At 43.3% G+C, this 20,478-nt stretch overlaps 1 protein-coding gene across 2 annotated transcripts; it reads left to right on the forward strand.

Moving 5' to 3' along the window:
• Positions 1 to 4,955: 4,955 nt before the first annotated feature.
• On the forward strand, positions 4,956 to 19,752 carry TRIM68 (tripartite motif containing 68). Of its 2 annotated transcripts, XM_086340451.1 has the most exons (7): positions 4,956 to 5,020; positions 8,010 to 8,491; positions 10,691 to 10,786; positions 15,125 to 15,385; positions 15,834 to 15,856; positions 16,437 to 16,537; positions 16,739 to 19,752. In XM_086340451.1, the coding sequence occupies exons 2-7, from the start codon at positions 8,066 to 8,068 to the stop codon at positions 17,287 to 17,289; spliced, it is 1,458 nt and encodes a 485-aa protein (XP_086196577.1). In that variant the 5' UTR covers positions 4,956 to 5,020; positions 8,010 to 8,065; the 3' UTR covers positions 17,290 to 19,752. The 2 variants fall into 2 exon arrangements, with proteins under 2 accessions (XP_086196577.1, XP_086196578.1); XM_086340452.1 differs by lacking the exon at positions 8,010 to 8,491.
• The last annotated feature ends 726 nt before the right edge of the window (positions 19,753 to 20,478 follow it).

Below are 20,478 nucleotides of genomic sequence, written 5' to 3' on the forward strand. Positions count from 1 at the left end.
TTAGAATAGGAAGTTTAAATTCACACTTCATAATATAGCTATTAAAGCTTTCATGTGCCATCTCTGTGCACTTTTCCATTCCATCTTTAATCACTCTAACTCCCTGTCTGAGTGCCAAGTCCCAGACACATTGAAATTGGCCCCCTGCTTCAAAGTGCCAGGCTTTCTCACCTTGTAACTTTCACATATTTTCCCTTATGGTAAAAATACTCACCCTCCTCCCTGTTTTTATTAAGTTTTAGCTTTGAGATATCTGTTTAAACCTCCTTCCTTAGAAAGATCTTTCCTGAGGCCTAATTTTGATGGAATCACTTGACTCTTTTTCCCTTTGTTTCAAATAAACCCGTTAACATTATGAGATTAATTAGTCTCCATAATTCTGAGCAGATCTTATCCTCCTATTTTTGGAGGGGGGAGATGGACACTAATGTGTATATTTAAAGGGGGAGATTTACAGAGTACTCTTTCATTCACTCTTAATGCAGAAGTTATTGGTCCTCATTGATGTTCACTCATAGCTCACAATTCAGTTACTTCAACTAAGGTGTGTGTAACAGGTAGATCCCTTAAATTGTTCTTAGTAGCATCAACTTGGCACAATTTTTGAATGAAGGGGTTTCATGGTCACTTTTAAAGCATTTTTTTTCACTTATTATAGTAATAAGAATGGTATTTTACTGAGTAAGGTGAACTTTTAAAATTGTAGTATATCCCTATATTTTTGTTTCAATATTTTTCTAAAGAAAAAAATCATTCAACATACACAAAGTGTTAAAATGTCCAACCAATAATGGAGACCTCTGGCCAGAGATATACTCAAATTCTTGGCTTAGGAGGTGCTAAATTATATAAACTTGCTGATAATAATTCCCAGTTGATATCATGACCCACCAAGTGTCCCTCAACAAGATCCTACACTGGAATTCTCTCTGCTCCTCAAATGAAAGTTCTCTTTTCTTACACTCACTTCCAAGCACTTGCTTTGTCTAGCATAGTCAAGCTCTATGTCTCTCCTACACATACTAACCATTCTTACATTTCACTGTACGTACTGGTTCTTCAAGGAAATCTTTCCTGTATGAAAATGTCCTCTTATTTCCAAAGGTATCCAAGCTTCTTTTGCAGATGAGTAATGCCATTGTTTTTTGTTAGGAAACACTGGTGGACAAAGCCACACAAGGCCACAGATAGCCCTCATGAAAAGAGAACATGGCTTTAAAATAAGTCTTTACATTAATAGTTTGAAATAAGACAAGAAAAAGAAATATATGGTATGAGAATTAGAAAAATACATGCAATCATTATCTGTGGATTAGTGATTTTATCACTAATTTTAGTGATTTTATCGGAGAAGGCAATGGCACCCCACTCCAGTACTTTTGCCTGGAAAATTCCATGGATGGAGGAGCCTGGTAGGCTGCAATCTATGGGGTCGCTGAGGGTCGTACGCGACTGAGCGACTTCACTTTCACTTTTCATTTTCATGCACTGGAGAAGGAAATGGCAACCCACTCCATTGTTCTTGCCTGGAGAATCCCGGGGACGGGGGAACCTGGTGGGCTGCCATCTATGGGTCGCACAGAGTCAGACATGACTGAAGCAACTTAGCAGCAGCAGTGATTTTATATATGTGTGTATATCTCCAAAAGAATAAATTAAATGGAATTTAATTGAAGAATTTAATTATATCCCCCAATTTTTCAAAACATTCAATGTAATCTCAGTAGTAGCCTAACAGATCATTTTGTACAACTTGACAAGCTTAATTAAAAATTTATAGCAAAATGTAAATTGCTGAAAATAGCCACCACACTCAAAATATTGGAACAATGTGGAAAGACTTGCTATATCAAATATCAGGGCTTATTATAAAGGTATAATAACTATGAAAGTGTGATATTGGTACAGAGTAGACAATGGGGCCAAGGACTTTCCACTAATAAAAGCCCATTTCCTTTATTCATTCTTGTGTCAATGGACACTTATGTTGTTTCTATGTCTTAGCTTTTATAGATAATGCTGCAGTGAACATGGCGGTGCAGATATATTTTTGAGGTAGTGATTTTATTTTCTGTAGATATATACCCAGAAGTGGGATTTTTGGATCATAGGATACTGAAAGAGGAACTCCCCAGGTCAGTAGGGGCCCAATATGCTACTGGAGATCAGTGGAGACATAACTCTAGAAAGAATGAAGGGATGGAGCCAAAGCAAAAACAATACCCAGTTGTGGATGTGGCTGGTGATAGAAGCAAAGTCCAATGTTGTAAAGAACAATACTGCATAGGAACGTTAGATCCATGAATCAAGGCAAATTGGAAGTGGTCAACAGGAAATGGCAAGAGTGAACGTTGACATTTTAGGAATCAGCAAACTAAAATGGACTGAAATGGGTGAATTTAACTCAGATGACTATTATATCTACTACTGTGGGCAAGAAACCCTTAGAAGAAATGGAGTAGCCATCATAGTCAACAAGAGTCCAAAATGTAGTACTTGGATGCAATCTCAAAAAGGACCCATTCAATATCTGGATCACGTAGCAATTCTATTTTTTTTTTTTTTAATTTTTGAGGAACCTCTGTACTGTTTTCCATGATAGCTGTACTAATTTACATTCTCACTAACAGTGGAAGGAATGATGCTAAAGCTGAAACTCCAATACTTTGGCCACCTCATGCGAAGAGTTAATTCATTGGAAAAGACTCTGATGCTGGGAGGGATTGGGGGCAGGAGGAAAAGGGGACGACAGAGGATGAGATGGTTGGATGGCATCACCGACTTGATGGATGTGAGTCTGAGTGAATTCCGGGAGTTGGTTATGGACAGGGAGGCCTGGCGTGCTGCGATTCATGGGGTCGCAAAGAGTCGGACACGACTGAGCGACTGAACTGACTGACTGACTGACTGATAATACTGTATGCTATGAAAATTTTATAACAATTCATTCATTAGTGTATAGGCTACAGTGAAGCAATCATATCAATTACACCAGTCTACCAAAAAGCAATCATATTGCTGCTTGTTATCCATGAATTGTTATAACTGTAAATAAATATTAGTTTCTTTTTCATGTTATCTTTTGATTTTTATGTCTAATGTTAATAATATATTTAACATCTACAGTGTTTTATATCATATAAGACAATATTGATGTAGGTGCATACTTGCTAAGTCACTTTAGTTGTGTCTGACTCTTTGTGACTCTAGGGACTGTAGCCCACCAGGCTCCTCTGTCCATGAGATTCTCCAGGCAAGAATACTGGAGTGGGTTGCCATGCTCTCCTCCAAGGATCTGGACCCTCATCTCCTGTGGCTTCTGCATTGCAGGTGGATTCTTTACCACTGAGTCACCAGGGAAGCCCACTGATGAAGGTACTGATAGATAGTTCATCTTGTAAACAGATGTAAAGTTATGATGTCAATCAATATAGCATAGTAAAATAACTGCATTTTCTCTCCTTATAATTTTCTTAATAACATTTTTTCTCTAGTTTACTTTATCATGATTATAGTATATAATACAAAATATGTTAATTGACTTTATGTTATTGGTAAGACTTCAGGTCAACTGTAGGCTACCAGCAATTAAGGTTTGGGGGAGTCAAAAATTATACACAGATTTTTGACTGTACAATTGGCCCCTGCAATGTTTAAAGGCCAACTTACAACCAATTTGAGTTTTTTGAACAGAGTCTGTGGCCTATGGTTATAATTCCAGAACCCAGCATAAAGTATAAAAAGCGAGTGCTCAAAATATGTTGAAAGTGTCCTATTTCAATTAATCCATTTATTATTCTGTTAGGCAGCCATGTCTCCAGATTCAAGTGAGATGCACAGTACAGCTCAGACCTCAACTACCTCTTTTCTTCTTTTTTTGTTCATGGCCTCATTAGTTTCAGGAATTTTCTGGGCCTCACCCTTCAGAATTTAAACCACGTCCTGAGCCCTGACTTGGCATGAAAATCCACAGAGTCTATTAGTCCCAACAAGAAAATCATTTTGAACTACGCTTCAACTGGGAGGATTTCCTGGTTATTTTCAATGCAAACAGTGTGTGCCTTTATTTGCTTATCCAGTAAATACTGAAGTATCAGGTAAAGGACAAGGTGCAGAGACTACAAAGAAATCATCACCTTAAGTAGCAGTCTATGTGTTTCTGTGAGGGTCGAGCACCCCTTGTTTTGTTTTGTTTTCTTTTGTTTTGTTTCCAATTTCTATAGAAGTTTCGAAAGAGGAATTCCACTTATACTCCGCCAGTTCCCACCATCTGTTTCTAATTGTAAAGCGGGGTTGTGGCAATAGTGATGAGAGGCTGCCTGCTGAAGTACTGAAGGATAAGAGCTTGCCAGAAAGCCCAGGGTTTTTTTAATGAGAAACCACCATCTGGAGCCAGGAGAGGTCGCTCATCTTGCAGGAAACTACAAAGTCTATTGCATTTTCAGTGCCCAGCCCTGCACTAAATTGGGTCACAGAACCAGACCTGATTGATCTCATAGGGTGCTGAGTTTAACGTAGAAAACTGGCTAAGGAATACTATTAGGTCCAGGGCTACCACCTGGAAGGAACAACGTTCACCCAGAAGAACCACTAGTCATCCAGAGCGGAAGCGTAAGACGCAAGGGGTTCTTTGACCCGGGGGCTAACTGGGCTTCTGCTACTGCCTAGCCTGAACGGCCTCATCCTGGAGTTTCACCCCTTCGACCGGTCCTCGACTGACTCCTGGGCCCTTCTACAGTTTAAAGCGTTCTGAGTAGGGGAAGGGGCCAGAAAAACACAAAATACACCGTATGGGCGAGAGGTGGGCGCAGCCCTGTCCCCTGCTGCGACTGGCTAGGATTCTCCCGATTCCTATCTGTGATTGGCTGATTCCCCAAAGATGCCGCCGGCGAGGCGGATCCCGACGCCAGGTTCTGCATGCCATTCATTGGCTCCTTCCCTGTAGGCGGGGCCTCAGAGCGCTGCGGGAAAGGCGGCCGAAGAGGTGGACGCTGCTGAGGTCTTCGTCTCTGGGCCAGCGGTAAGTGCCTCTCTGGCGTGGCCAAGCGCTTCGGACGCTGCGGAGACTCGACCATGGGAACCAACTGGGCGTCTCCATTTTCGGTTTCCGCCTCGAAGCGCTAGTTCCGGGTGACGAGGGAGGTGGGTAGACAGTTGTGCCTCTTCAGAGGTCCTGCAACCGATCAGCCTTACTCTGCTCTCACCCGCCCTGTGCCCTGGCGCTCTGCCTGGCATCCTGTGCCCCAGAAGTTACCATCCCCCTCTGCTCCGGAATCGCGGAGGTCACCACCTCCCTCTTTGGCCCCACCTCTCGAGTCTCTTTCAGGCTCCGCCCCCTTTCCTCTCAAACGTCTTTCCTTGAGGGCCCGGTTCTGCTAAACGCAAGGTTGAAGCAATTAAACGTTTCATAATTAAAGTTTTGTCCGAGGAATTTGTGTATAATAAAAACAAAATAATAAGGCAATAGCTACTAGCCCTAAATCCTTTTTTTGCAGAGACTTGCAGAGGCCATCACTTAACTTTTTTATGTTTAGAGCTTTCTATGGCTCTTGAGAGTCCCTTGGACTGCAAGGAGATCCAACCAGTCCATTCTGAAGGAGATCAGCCCTAGGATTTCTTTGGAAGGAATGATGCTAAAGCTGAAACTCCAGTACTTTGGCCATCTCATGCGAAGAGTTGACTCATTGGAAAAGACTTTGATGCTGGGAGGGATTGGGGGGCAGGAGGAGTAGGGGACGACAGAGAATGAGATGGCTGGATGGCATCACTGACTCGATGGACATGAGTCTGGGTGAACTCCGGGAGTTGGTGGTGGACAGGGAGGCCTGGCGTGCTGCGATTCATGGGGTCGCAAAGAGTCGGACACGACTGAGCGACTGAACTGAACTGATGGCTCTCTAAATAAGATGCTTCCATCCTATTTTCTTGATTTATCGTTTTGGTATTTACCCGACTTCCCTTCTGCTACCATCTTCTCAGTTTTCAGTAGCTATTTTTATTCATTTGTTGGTCCTCTGTAGCTATAAATCATAGATATCAATGTCTGTTGTGTAGCTGGTATCTCTTGGTGCCCCTCCGTTTTAGATGAGGATGTTGATGTTTCTTTCATATACGGCCTTCTAACAGGTGGACCTCAACATTTACATTTAATTCTCACGTATTCAAAAATATTTGAGCACTGTTTTTGGCCTTGAGAATGTGGTAGTAAACAGATTATGTCCCTATCGTCATGAAACTTGTACTGTGGGAAGTAAGACACATAGATGTCAAATGACATTCAGAGCAGGAATTTGGAGGTCATTTCAAGCTGGAAGGACAGCAGGAATCCAAGTGGGATGGAATGAATGGATATGGGGGGTCTGCAAGAAAGTGTGGAAGTTTCCCCGTTTACTTGACAGGGCTGTTTCAGCGTCAAGAGGGAACTTCCTGTTGGAATGAGGCCTGGGGAACCAGGATAGGCTGTTCGGTAGGTTAGTGACAGTAAGACAAGCTTTTAGGACACTGATCCTACAGTGTGGTAGTGACAGTGGGAGGAGGAAAAGCAAGAGGCAGGGAGGCCATTGAGAAGGCGAGACCTGCTGATTGCCTGTAACAGTCCTTCAAAATCTACTTATTGCCCCACTTCTGCAGGAAGCCTTACTGAACTACCCTAAACCACCGTGATTTCTCTGTTCTGTTGAATTTTTATTGTCCTTGAAGCTAGAGAGATTAGATACTTTGCCCAGGATAGAATGATGGAGCCCAGGACCAAGCATCTGTAATATGATAAGAGTAGAGTAATGATTTCTACTTAGGGTTGTGAAATACATTGAGTCAGTTCATTTAAAAAGCTCAAAGGAAAGGAATGCCTGGCATATAGTATGTTCAAGGAGTGTTTGCTATTATCACTAACGTATAGTATGCTCTCAACTCCCTAACTAGTTATAAAAGCATTTGGGGTTTAGGAACTATTTTCTGTGTCTAGGTCAAATATTTATATGTAGCAGTACTGCATGGCAGGCACTGTTTAGGTCCTCAGGATACAATGGTGACTAAGACCATCAGGGCTTTTCCCTTTATAGACTAGCGGGTAATACACACTTGCACAGTGAACAAATACATATTGCCAGCTGTACCAAGAGCCTACCACTGTTCCTTTGTATACACTTATAGCCTGGGCAGAAATCTCAGGTCTCTTGCTGGAGTAGTGAATCATCAATAATGGGTTTAAGTATCATCAGATGACCTTTGTTTTTATCTTCCAAGGGCTATTTATCCATATCTGCTTCTAACATATCACTGAGGAGATTGTCTTGGCATCTGAGTGGATGTTAGCAGTGGAAAAGTGGGCAGAGGTTTACAGGAGGTGGGGAAATATTGGTGGTTTCCTTACACTTCAGTGTGCATCACAAGAAAACAAAATGAGCCTATAGGCAATGGGCTTCTGGCATATTAACTTTTTTGCATCTTGACGTAAATATACATAGAAACATCCTGGAGAGTGAGGCTGGGGGTATTTCTGACCTTAGTTGGCTACTGAAACACCACATGGCTAAGTTCTCTTGAATTCACCCAAGTTCAAGAGGAATAATGTTACTCTGCAGAGCATGATAGAGGTAGAGTGAGAATGGTCTGGCCAGTGAACCCTGAGGAGGTCAGAGATGATCAGGCAAATGGAAACGAGAATTCTCAACATCCCAATTCTCAGAAATCCCCAAATGCCCCTTCTGTGATGTGAGAAATGTGACTCAGTCAGATTCAGTTGGGAAGGCCAGTGCTTATTAAACAGGGTCCGTGAAGGGAATAGCTACTTACTCCAGTATTCTTGGCTGGGAAGTCCCCTGGGCAGAGGAGCCTGACAGGCTACAGTCCATGGGGTCACAGAGAGCCAGGCATAACTTGGTGACTAAACCACCACCATAAAAGATCCAAATGAGGCAGCTGTTGTTTTCAGTCACTACCTATTCCTATTACGGCTCCCGCTGCTCTTCTGCTCCTTTTTCTCTTATTTGTGTTTCTTTCCTTCTCAGCCTTCAGTGCCTCCGCCTGGTTTTGTTCATGTTCTGTGGAGGGTGTGACAGGAACCATGGATCCCGCAACATTGATGGAAGCTGTAGTAGAAGAAGTGGCCTGTCCCATCTGCATGACCTTCCTGAAGGAGCCTGTGAGCATCGACTGTGGCCACAGCTTCTGTCACAGCTGTCTCGTAGGACTCTGGGAGGTCCCAGGAGAATCCCAGAACTGGGCTTACTCATGTCCCCTGTGCCGGGCTCCCATCGAGCCCAGGAACCTGCGGCCTAATTGGCAGCTGGCCAATGTTGTGGAAAAAGTCCGCCGGCTGGGGCTACATCCTGGAATGGGGCTGAGGGCTGACATGTGCGAGCCCCACAGAGAAGAGCTGAAGATGTTCTGCAAAGAGGACGGCCTGATCGTGTGTGAGGCCTGCAGCCGGTCCCCTGAACATCAGGCCCACAGTGTCGTGCCCATGGAGGATGTCGCCTGGGATTATAAGGTGGGAGATGGAGGCCAATCCCCATCCCCAATCCAGTTTCTCCCCTGCCCCTCGCTTGGCTATCTCTAGATCAAGAACTTGAGAGGGAGCCCCAGAGACAAGATAAGAACTGATTCCTTTGACTTCTCACACCATCAGGTCCTGGGTGCCTGATCCAGTGAGCTGCACCTCTCCTTGCTTTTATGACCTTTCTTCCTTCCCTCCCACTTCCAAACCTACCCCCACCCCTTTATTGATCCCACAGGCCTTAATGCCTAATCCAAACTTGCTATCCTTACTGAGAATTTGAGGGAGACCAGTTTGGGTTAGCTGGGGTTCTGGGTGCCTTGGATGAGGTCATCAAGATTGTACCTATTAGAACCTGCAAACTCCTAGCAATGCCACAAATAATCTTTTGATATCAGGTGAGTCACTTTAAACTCCTCATTTTATAGACAGAAATGAAGACTTGGAAATCTGAGATCATGATCATTGGTTTTAGAGCTAGTAAGGACCATGGCAGAGTCATTTAGGATTGAGTTAGATTGTCTGATCTCATGTTGTAGGGTCCCTTTGGGCTTACGTTAGTGAAAGGAAGCTCAAAGACTAGAACTCAAGTCTTCTTTCTCCTTACCTAGTGTTCTTTCTCATCTCCTTACCTTTTATTTATTGGGGGGATGTGGGGAAAGCCATCTCTGACACACACACACTGCTCCTTTTTTTTTGCTATCCTTATTGACTTCTAACTTCTTTTTCCTTAGATGTCCATCAGTTCAGTTCAGTTCAGTCGCTCAGTCATATCTGACTCTGCTACCCCATGAATCGCAGCACGCCAGGCCTCCCTGTCCATCACCAACTCCCAGAGTTCACTCAAACTCAAATCCATCGAGTCGGTGATGCCATCCAGCCATCTCATCCTCTGTAGTCCCCTTCTCCTCCTGGCCCCAATCCTCCCAGCATCAGGGTCTTTTCCAAAGAGTCAACTCTTTGCATCAGGTGGCCAAAGTATTGGAGTTTCAGCTTCGGCATCAATCCTTCCAGTGAACACCCAGGCTGACATCTTTATCAGAATCATTATCCCAATGATTCTGTGATACATTGATCCTCTCTACTGGTCTTAATTCTTAAAGTTGAGATTAGAAGGTAAAAGTGTTAGATGAATCCCTGATTTAGCTGTTTTCCTTTGCAAAGAGAATTTCTGAAAAATTAAGAGTTTATTTTGTTTTGCAAGTGTTAGAATAGGGAGGCAATATACCTTACACACAAGAATTAAAGAGCTAAGTTAAATCCCAGCCCAGCCATTTACCAGCTGAATAACTTTGAATAGATCACTCTCTAAGCCTCAGTTTTATTGGTAAATCTTTAATAAAATGGTTGATATTGTTATAAGATTACTTTATGCTTTCCAGTAGTAATCTCTTGCATTAGTATCTAAGATAGTACTCTTTTAACGTCCATATAAACCAAGCAAGGATCTTGCAAAAATTCAGATTCTAATTCAGGGAGGTCTAGGGTGAAGCCCCGGAGAAGGCAATGGCACCCCACTCCAGTACTCTTGCCTGGAAAATCCCATGGACGGAGGAGCCTGGTAGGCTGCAGTCCACGAGGTCGCTGAGAGTCAGACATGACTGAGCAACTTCACTTTCACTTTTCACTTCATGCATTGGAGAAGGAAATGGCAACCCACTCCAGTGTTCTTGCCTGGAGAATCCCAGGGACAGGGGAGCCTGGTGGGAGGCCGTCTATGGGGTCACACAGAGTCGGACATGACTGAAGTGACTTAGCAGCAGTAGCAGCAGGGTGAAGCCCAAGGTCCTGCATTGCTAACAAGATCCCAGGTGATACTGATGCTGCTGACACACTTGGGCCACACTTTGACTAACAATGTTTAGGAGGCTGTAGGGTAACAAGACAGGAGAGTTATGAGGAGAGTCATGCATAGGAAAAGTCCAAGGTAGTTTTCTGGCAAAGTTGGAAACAGATCTTTTCTTCTACTTTACAGAAACTTAGAGACTAAGTGGGAGATTAAATGATTCTCAGATGGAAAGACCTTGGCTGTCATCTGGGCAGGAATCTTCTGTGGCTTCCCTTTTCTCCCAGCGTCCGTTCTGGCCCATCCTCTGAGGAATGCTTGTTTTCCCATCACCTGCCAATGCTTGGAAGCCTGGCAATCCACGCAGGCTGCCCAAGGTGGCCTCATGAGGTTTTTATCTCTTTCAGTGGAAACTCCATGAGGCTCTGGAACATCTGAAGAAAGAGCAGGAAGAGGCCTGGAAGCTGGAAGTTGGTGAGAGGAAACGAACTGCCAACTGGAAGGCAAGTTGCCCCCTGAGGAAAAGAGTCTGTATGGTCCCTGTGTTGTCCTGAAGCTGGCTTCCTCATGGCCCCCTCCTTATCCCTGTGAGGCAGAATATGGGGTTTGAGGTCAGAAAGCCTGGGGTCCTCATACAGCTTTCTGTACCAGGTGTGCAGCTTTAAGCAAACCTTGGAGCCACTTGCTTTGAAGTTCCTTGAATGTGATATAGGGAGAACCTCTGGGTTTATATCTGCATATGTGAGAATGGAAAAGTGCATACCTCACATGTACTTTAGCTCACAGAGGTGTGACTTGTTTAATGCTTAGTAGAGCATAGTTTCTGTTTCTGTTTCCTCAGCTAAAGCATATTTACTAAAAGTTAAGTAATTAAAATATTGGAAAATCAGCTTGGAAATAAACTCGAGGCCTGTAACTGTCAAACTATCTCAATCAACGGGAGGTAGCATTGAATCAATCTAAAACAGCATGAAGAATTGATATGACACCAGTAAGAAACAAAAGCAACTAACAGTGTAATTTTATACTGTCTTAGAGGCTTAAGGGTAATGCTTCTGAAAACAGAATATATTATTCTGAAAATGGAAACTGATCTAGAACATAGAGTGCCAAGATAGTATCCTGAGCCCTACTGGGGTTAATAAGAGTTAGTAATAGGGACTTAAGGAGCATGTCCTGGAGCTGTGGGAATAGGAAAGTAGGAAAAATATCCTTTATCTTTGCCTTTATAGTGCCTGGCACACAGTTGGTACCAAAACATTTCAGAGTGTGTGTATATGTACATGCCAGTGTCCTCAATCCTGGGTGGCCCTTATACAACCAGTATCTGTGCTGATTTCTTTTTTTTTTTTTTTCAATTAGAGGATAGTTACTTTGCAATATTGTATTGGTTTCTGCCATACATCAGCATGAATCACCCATAGGGATACATATGTCCCCTCCCTCTTGAACCTCTCTCCTACTTGCCAACGTATCCCTCCCCTCTGCTCACAGAGCACCAGATTGAGCTCCCTGCTTCATATAGCAAATTCCCACTGGCTATTTGTTTTACAAATGGTATGTATATGTTTCAGTGCTGCTCTTTCAATTCATCCCACCCTTTTCTTCTGTGACCGTGTCCACCAGTCTCTTCTCTGTCTCTGCATCTCTGTTGCTGCCCTGCAAATAGGTTCATCAATACCATCTTTCTAGATTCACATCTATGCATTAATATATGATACTTGTTTTTCTCTTTCTGACTGACTTCACTCTGTATAATAGGCTCTAGGTTCACCCACCTCACTAGAACTGACTCAAATGTGTTCCTTTTTATGGCTGAGTAATATACCATTGTGTATATGTACCACAACTTCTTTGTTCATCTGTCAATGAACGTCTAGGTTGCTTTCATATCCTAGCTATTGTAAATAGTGCTACAATGAACATTGGGGTACATGTGTCTTCAGTTATGGTTTCCTTAAGAGTATATGCTGAGTAGTGGGATTGTTGGGTCATTTGGTGGTTTTATTCGTAGTTTTTTAAGGAATCTCCATACTTTTCTCTATAGTGGCTATATCATTCCAACTAACAGTGCAAGAGAGTTTCCCTTTTCTCCAGACCCTCTCCAGCATTTATTGTTTGTAGATTTTTTGATGATGACCATTCTGACAGATGTGAGGTGATACCTCATTGTTTTTTGATTGTATTTCTCTAATAATCAGCAATGTTGAGCATCTTTTCATGTGTTTATTAGCCATCTGTGTGTCTTCTTTGGTGAAATGTCTGTTTAGGTCTTCTGCCCACTTTTTGATTGGGTTGTTTTTCTGGTATACAGCTGCATGAGCTGCTTGTATATTTTGGAGATTAATCCTTTGTCAGTTGTTTCATTTGCTGTTATTTTCTCCCATACCAAGGGCTGTCTTTTCGCCTTGTTTATAGTTTCCTTTGCTGTGCAAAAGCTTTTAAGTTTAATTAGATTCTATTTGTTTATTTTTGTTTTTATTTCCATTATTCTAGAAAGCGGGTCTTTGAGGATCTTGCTGTGATTTATGTCAGAGTGTGTTCTACCTATGTTTTCCTATAAGAGTTTTATAGTTTATGTCTTACATTAAGGTCTTTTAATCCATTTTGAGTTTATCTTTGTGTATGGTGTTAGAAAGTATTCTAATTTCATTCTGTTACACATAGCTGCCTAATTTTCCCAGCACCACTTACTTGAAGAGACTATCTTTTCTCCATTGTATATTTTTGCCTCCTTTGTCAAACATAAGGTGCCCATGGGTGTGTGGGTCTGTATTTCTGTTTTTGTGCTAGTACTGTACTGTCTTGATGACTATAACTTTATAGTATAATCTGAAGTCAGGAAGGTTGATTCCTCTAACTCCATTCTTCTTTCTCAAGATTGCTTTGGCTATTTGGGGTCTTTTATGTTTCCATACAAATTATGAAAATGTTTGTTCTAGTTCTGTGAAAAATATCGTTGGTAGTTTGATAGAGATAGCATTGAATATGTAGATTGTTTTGGGTAGTATAATCATTTTCACAAGATCCTGCCAGTCCGAGAGCATGATATATCTCTCCATCTGTCTGTGTCATCTTTGATTTCTTTTCATCAGTGTCTTACAGTTTTCTGCATACAGGTCTTTTGTCTCTTTAGGTAGGTTTATTCCTAGGTATTTTATTCTTTTTGTTGCAATGGTGAATGGGAATGTGTCCTTAATTTATCTTTCTGAGTTTTCATTGTTAGTGTATAAGAATGCAAGAGATTTCTATCTATTAATTTTATATCTTGCAACTTTACTATATTCATTGATTAGCACTAGTAATTTTCTTGTGGCATCTTTAGGGTTTTCTAGATATAGTATCATGTCATCTGCAAACAGTTTTACTTCTTCTTTTCCAATCTGGATTCCTTTAATTTCTTTTACTTCTCTGATTATTGTGGCTAGAACTTCCAAAACTATGTTGAATAATAGTGACAAGAGTGGCCACCCTTGTCTTGTTCCTGATGTTAGGTGAAATGCTTTCAGATTTTCACCATTAAGAATAATGTTTGCTATTGATGCTTTTGAACTGTGGTGTTGGAGAAGACTCTTGAGAGTCCCTTGGACTGCAAGGAGATCCAACCAGTCCATTCTAAAGGAGATCAGCCCTGGGATTTCTTTGGAAGGAATGATGCTAAAGCTGAAACTCCAGTACTTTGGCCACCTCATGTGAAGAATTGACTCATTGGAAAAGACTCTGATGCTGGGAGGGATTGGGGACAGGAGGAGAAGGGGACGACAGAGGATGAGATGGCTGGATGGCATCACTGACTCGATGGACGTGAGTCTGAGTGAACTCCGGGAGTTGGTGATGGACAGGGAGGCCTGGCGTGCTGCGAATCATGGGGTCGCAAAGAGTCGGACACGACTGAGCGACTGATCTGATCTGATCTGATCTATCATCTATGACCTTTATTATGTTCAGGTATGTTCCTTCTATGCCTACTTTCTGGAGAGTTTTTATTATAAATGGGTGTTGAATTTTATCAAAAGCATTCTCTGCATCTATTGAGATCATATGGTTTTTATCTTTCAGTTTGTTAATATGGTGTATCATATTGATTGATTTGCATCCCTGGGATAAAGCCCACTTGATCATAAATATGATCTTTCTAATGTGTTGTTGGATTCTGTTTGCTAGAATTTTGTTGAGGATTTTTGCATCTATGTTCATCAGTGACATTGGCCCGTAATTTTCTTTTTTTGTTGGCATCTTTGTCTGGTTTTAGTATCAGGATGATGGTGGCCTCACAGAATGAGTTTGGGAGTTTTTATTCCTCTTCAATTTTCTGGAAGAATTTGAGCAGAATAGGTGTTAGCTGTTCTATAAACTTTTGGTAGTATTCACCTGTAAAGCCATCTGGCCCTGGGCTTTTGTTTGTTGGAAGATTTTTTATTACACTTTTGATTTCTGTGCTTGTGGTTCATCTGTTCGTATTTTCTATTTCTTCCTGGTTCAGTTTTGGAAGGTTATACTTTTCTAAGAATTTGTCCATTTCTTCCAGGTTATCCTTTTTATTGGCATATAGTTGCTTGTAGTAATCTCTTATGATTTTTGTATTTTGGTGTTGTCTGTTGTAACTTCCCCTTTTTCATTTCTAATTTTATTGATTTCAGTCTTCTCCTTTTTTTTCTTGATGTCTGGCTAATGGCTTGTCAGATTTTGTTTATCTTCTCAAAGAACCAGCTTTTAGTTTTATTGATCTTTGCTGCTGTCTCCTTCATTTCTTTTTCATTTATTTCTGCTCTGACCTTTATGACCTTTCCTTCTACTAACTTTTGGGTTTTTTGTGCTGATTTCGAATCCTGGCTATGCAGATACAGGTGGAAACCCGAAAGCAGAGCATCATATGGGAGTTTGAGAAATATCGGCGATTACTAAAGAAAAAACAGCCACCAGGTCGGCTGCTGGAGGTGGAGGCTGCTGCAGCTCTGGCCAGCCTGCAGCAGGAGGAAAGGGAGACCATGCAGAAACTGGAGTTGAATCATGAGGCACTCATCCAGCAGAGCCGGGTCCTATGGAGGATGATCGCAGAGCTGGAAGAGAGGTCTCAGAGGCCTGTCCGCTGGATGCTGCAGGTAAGGAGCAGGTTTTCCTGGGAAGTCTGAGCCAGACCTGAAGGTAGCCTGGCATTCTGAGAGAGGGGATTGCCTAGTCTTCAGTATAGGGTCTGTCAGCACTTGGCCAGCCAGCACAGATCTTGTTACCCACCATCAATACCAGTTGTTCCCATACCCTGATCTGGTGAATGGCCTCGCAGCCTCCTAGATGGGCATCGTTTAGGCAGCTCTTGCATCATACCTGTTCCTCCCCTCTGGTCAGAGAGTTGAGATGGAGCCCGAGGTCAGCCAATCTGGCAAGAGGGCTAGGGCTGCCCTGCCCACTCCTGTAGGCTCCTCCCCTCTACTCCTGCATGTCTCCTCTCCAGCTCTCTACCTCCCTCTCCATAGAGAGACCTCTGTGTCTGTCTGGTCCCTTTGAGGAATAGGGCATACTCATGTGCTGCCTTTCTTTTTCTCCTTCCAGGGTATTCAGGAAGTCTTGAACAGGTATGTTTCCATCTTTGGGATAGTGGGGCCTGGACAGAGCTAGAAATGGGGAAGGAACATAGACCAAGTACCTACAGAAAAGTGGGTGCTGGTCTGTAACCTTCTCCCTATTCTGTTGTATTGGATAAAGAAGTTTTGAACATCTTTCTTTTTTTAATTTGTATTATTACTTGGTCAAATTCATTTCAGCCACTACCAATAAGAATTTCGGTGAGAGCTATAAAATGTGTGGTGGCCTAAGCAGGTGGCCCAAGGAGAGGGAGTGCCTACAGGTGTCTGCGTGAGCATTCATCCTCTGAGTCTGCATACCAGCCCTTCTCCTCTGCTGTGCACCTCTGCCTTTCCCAATGTCAGAGTCATACCTAATCCTTCCCATGGCCCAGGAATGTGATTATCTCTCTGTGCCATAGACTGTTCGGCCCAGTCAAACAATCATCACCTCCCTGTTCTGCCTGGTGTTGTGAGGAGAGGCAGCTCACTGACTCCATCCCTAGCCAAGCCCCCTCCCCTGTACTAAGGGAAGGCCCCACCCTTTGGCAGAGACAGGATTGCTAACCCCAAGGCCTTTCCCATCTACCAGGAGCAACTCCTGGAGTCTGCAGAGACCAGAACCAGTCTCCCTGGAACTGAAGACAGACTGCCGTGTGCTGGGGCTCAGAGAGATCCTGAAGACATATGCAGGTAATGAGAGCAGGGCAGGCTTGTGGGGAGTGGATCCCCTCCCCGAGGAATGAAATCTCCCAGTGCCCTCTGGATGCCCCATCTGTCCTCACCCTCACACTCACCCATCATGGAGGAAATCTGTGGCTGTATCTGTCACAGAGATGTCACCCAAGCCCCCTCACTCTGTGTCAGGGTACCAACCAAGACCTTTTTCCTCAGCGGATGTGCGGCTGGATCCAGACACTGCCTACTCTCGCCTCATCGTGTCTGAGGACAGGAAATGTGTGCGCTATGGAGACACCAAGCAGAAGCTACCCGACAACCCTGAAAGATTTTACCGCTACAACATTGTCCTGGGCAGTCAGTGCATCTCCTCGGGCCGGCACTACTGGGAGGTGGAGGTGGGAGACAGGTCCGAATGGGGCCTGGGCGTGTGCAAGGAGAACGTAGACCGGAAGGAGGTGGTCTTCTTATCCCCCCACTATGGATTCTGGGTGATCAGGCTGAGGAAGGGCAATGAGTACCGGGCAGGCACTGATGAGTACCCCCTCCTATCCTTGCCCGTCCCTCCCCGCCGGGTGGGAGTCTTCCTGGATTATGAGGCTCATGACATCTCCTTCTACAACGTGACTGACAATGGCTCCCACATTTTCACTTTCCCCCACTACCCCTTCCCTGGGCGCCTCCTGCCCTATTTCAGCCCTTGCTACAGCATCGGAGCCAACAACACCGCTCCCCTGGCCATCTGCTCCCTGGACGGGGAAGACTAAGCCACCGTTTTAGCCAGAGGCCTTGGAATTTCACCTGGCCCACAGAGGTCTGAAGGGAAGACCCTGCCCCTGGTGAGGTGATCCTGCCCAGAGAACTGAGCTGAGCCTGGAACCCATGGATTCCACTGCCTGACCCAGTGGTCTCTCACTCCTGGGCCAACATCTCCCACTAAATCACTTGTTAAAAAGCCGAGGCTTGGCCAGAGGAGCATTGCAGCCCTGTGGGAAGTGTAACAAGCCTTTTGGTGAGGATCACAGTGGTCCTAAGGATCAAGACAGTCCTTTCTGCAGGTCACATCCCTCGTCCACATCTGTGTCAGGACCATAATTCAATGAGGATAATGAAGTAGATCTCACCTTCAGGAAACCCACTGGGTCAGGTTTACCAATAACCAGAAGAATCCTGTCCATCTCCAGAGCTGGTTACTGTGCCAACACCAGCGGGAGGATGCTTCACCTGAGGTTTGCCACCTCTGAGCACCCATGTTTGACCCCAGCACTCTGACCTCCCAACTGGAGAAATGTGTCACTGACTGCCCAGATCCCCCACAGTGGCTGTCCCCTCTCTGAGCACAAGCTGGGCGAGTCGCTATCTCAGACTCTAAGTAAACCTGTGTCCCAGTCAGGTTTACTATCTGATATCAGTCTAATATCAGGATCAGAAACCTATGAACCTTTGTTTCTATTTTCACTTCATGGATGAAGAAACTGAAATGGCCTTAATACAGCCAGTTATTTCTCACAGAGGTGTGGAGAGAAGAGTACATAGATAATATAAGTATTTCTCACACTCAAATGAAACAAAGTTGATGAGCTCACTTCTCAGGTCACATGGCTGCATATCATTCATTACATTCAGGTCTGAACACCCCAGTCTTTGAAAGATTTTAAGTATCCTCAGTGGGAAAATGGGCGTAGTAACTGCATCCTCTCCTACCTCACAGAGTCGTTGTGAATATCTCAGATCCATCCTGAACGTTTGTTCCTTTCTCAGGGACAAGGAAGGCAAGCCATGGCTTTTGCCTGTGGTGACCTTCCCATCTTGCCTTTTCCCAGCATCTTTGCAGCACTGCCTTAGTTTCCTAGCACCTTTTCTGACAGTCCTGCCCTTCAATAGAAAGATGCCCTGCCTGGGAAATTCAGGCCACTGTAATATATTCAACATCGGTATGTGTTTGTCTTTGGGTTAGAACAGGGACTGTGACATCAGGGTAGAGACTAGAAATAATACAAAGAAAAATGTAAAACAAATGCATTGAAAGGAAGGCTCACCCATAATCTCCTTGGGCAAAAATTTGGATCTTTGTATGTCACCAAGGGAATGTTCATAGTTCTAGTAACTACATAATATTCTGCCTTTATCTTCTCTAAATCTGTGACAAATGAAAGCAGGAGGAAAGCACGGGGATAAAGAATAGGACTAGGCACAAAAAGCTATATATAATAATGAAGGTGAATTAAGACCATATCTGGGCTATTGTGTGTGGTGAAATTAATTCATTATAGGTCTTCAGGGTATGAAGTGGGAACAGTTGTGCTGGAATCAAACTGAGGCAAGCATATGAAAACTGTGGGCTTTGCCTATTTCAGGGGCTACAAGATACACATATTGTCACATTGATGCTGTGTAACACAACCTCTGATGTAGTTTAAGCTTGAAGGTGGTGACTGTTGACTTAGGATTGGGCAGCAAAGTAGACACTGGTTAGATACATGCAGAAGCAACATAATTCCTGTAATAAAGAATAGTATAAATTGTCTTTCTGACTTCATTGTATTGGTTGTTCACATGTAAAGGAGGTGAAGCAAGCCAAAATGGAGAAATAAGCTCATTCTACCCACCATGCTTTCAAGTTGCTCCTTGAGCATTAGCACAGAGTGGGAGAACTTTCCATCATCTGCCTGGAAGGGAATGAACTGGTAAGTCACACACCTGGTCCTGGCAAAGGGTTGAGCTGATCTACATGAGAAGGACTTTGTCTTTGTGTGTACAGAGGGGCCGGGCAGAGGAATTCCCTGGGTAAGTGTGTTATAGACATGAGAAATAGATATGTAGGAAGTGCTTCCAGTTATGTCCATGGAAACTTCTCAGAGAGGCCAGGGACTGAAACACTGTTGTTTTTTTACCATGGTTTTCTTAAGACAAACCTTGGAAGGCTCCTAGAAAAAGAATTGCTGGGTGAAGTCAGCCAAACTTAGGATGAAATAAGGAATAGAATGTGTTCATTTGTAATGTGCTCTTTGGACTGTTGTTTTGTTTCTGTCTTTATATTTATAAGCTAATTTGGGTGCCATGATTACTTGTTAGAAGAATTACAAGGTTAAACATACTATGTGTTAATCATAATGTCTGATTTTTAAGACCAGGCAAGATAAAAGGTCTTAAGTATCTGACAATCCTTTTCTCTAGGGTAGTTGCCAACAATAATCTTCTAAGAATAAAGATCTTATTTGTTCAATTCACCACTGTAGCTCCATTCTGGCACTGAGTATGTTTTTGTAAATATTTAAGTTCAGCGAATTTTCTTCTATATACCTAGAATCAAAACAAAAGTAAGCTCTTCTTGCCCCATAGGGGCATGAAAGACTGAATGTTATTTAATTGCAATCCCATTTAAAAACTTATTTGATGGCTAATTACTTGAGTAGTCCAGAAGGGGAAGAGGCTGGTGGCCATGTGGAGGGCAAAGTGCCTGCACTGCTCCTAGAATGCCTAGGGTTGTTCCTCCATGTTGGTGTGATCATTCACTACAAGCCAGGGATGAGCTTTGCCCATTTTTGTTTTGCTGCCAGAGAAGATAGAAACCAAGGGTTGCAATGGCTGGCCCTTGAGAGAAAAGGCTATTCAAAGGGTAAAGCATTTGGGTTCTACAAAATGTGGACAGAGGGAAAATCCTTGGGTTCCCAACTCTCCACAGGAAACCCAATATCCCTTTTTTTCAAGCAAGATTGGCTGTAATTTCTTAAAGTTCTAACAGAGTCTACTGAGAGTCCCAATCTCTAGTTAAATGAGCATATGTTCCTCTGCTAGGACAAAGGTCCTATCTGAATATACTGGAAGAAGCACAGGGTTTTCTGTTTGGGGTAGCCATGGCAGGGACCCAGCCCACTTTGGGAAGTATGAAGTTCGATATTTGAGAACGTCTCATCTGGCTTCAGGGAATACCAATGTGGATGAAACACAAAGCT

The sequence above is a fragment of the Bos grunniens genome, chromosome 15 (genome assembly GCF_055505025.1).
Source record: "Bos grunniens cultivar Pamir isolate PY7600 chromosome 15, Bosgru_T2T1.0, whole genome shotgun sequence".
Taxonomy (NCBI): Eukaryota; Metazoa; Chordata; class Mammalia; order Artiodactyla; family Bovidae; genus Bos; species Bos grunniens.

Excerpts from the sequence above, each read along its gene's own strand:
- TRIM68 (XM_086340451.1), top strand. The coding sequence starts at position 8,066 with ATGGATCCCGCAACATTGATGGAAGCTGTAGTAGAAGAAGTGGCCTGT. Across the intron at positions 15,386-15,833 it reads CTGTCCGCTGGATGCTGCAG|GGTATTCAGGAAGTCTTGAA; the intron begins GTAAGGAGCAGG and ends TTCTCCTTCCAG. Across the intron at positions 15,857-16,436 it reads ATTCAGGAAGTCTTGAACAG|GAGCAACTCCTGGAGTCTGC; the intron begins GTATGTTTCCAT and ends CCCATCTACCAG.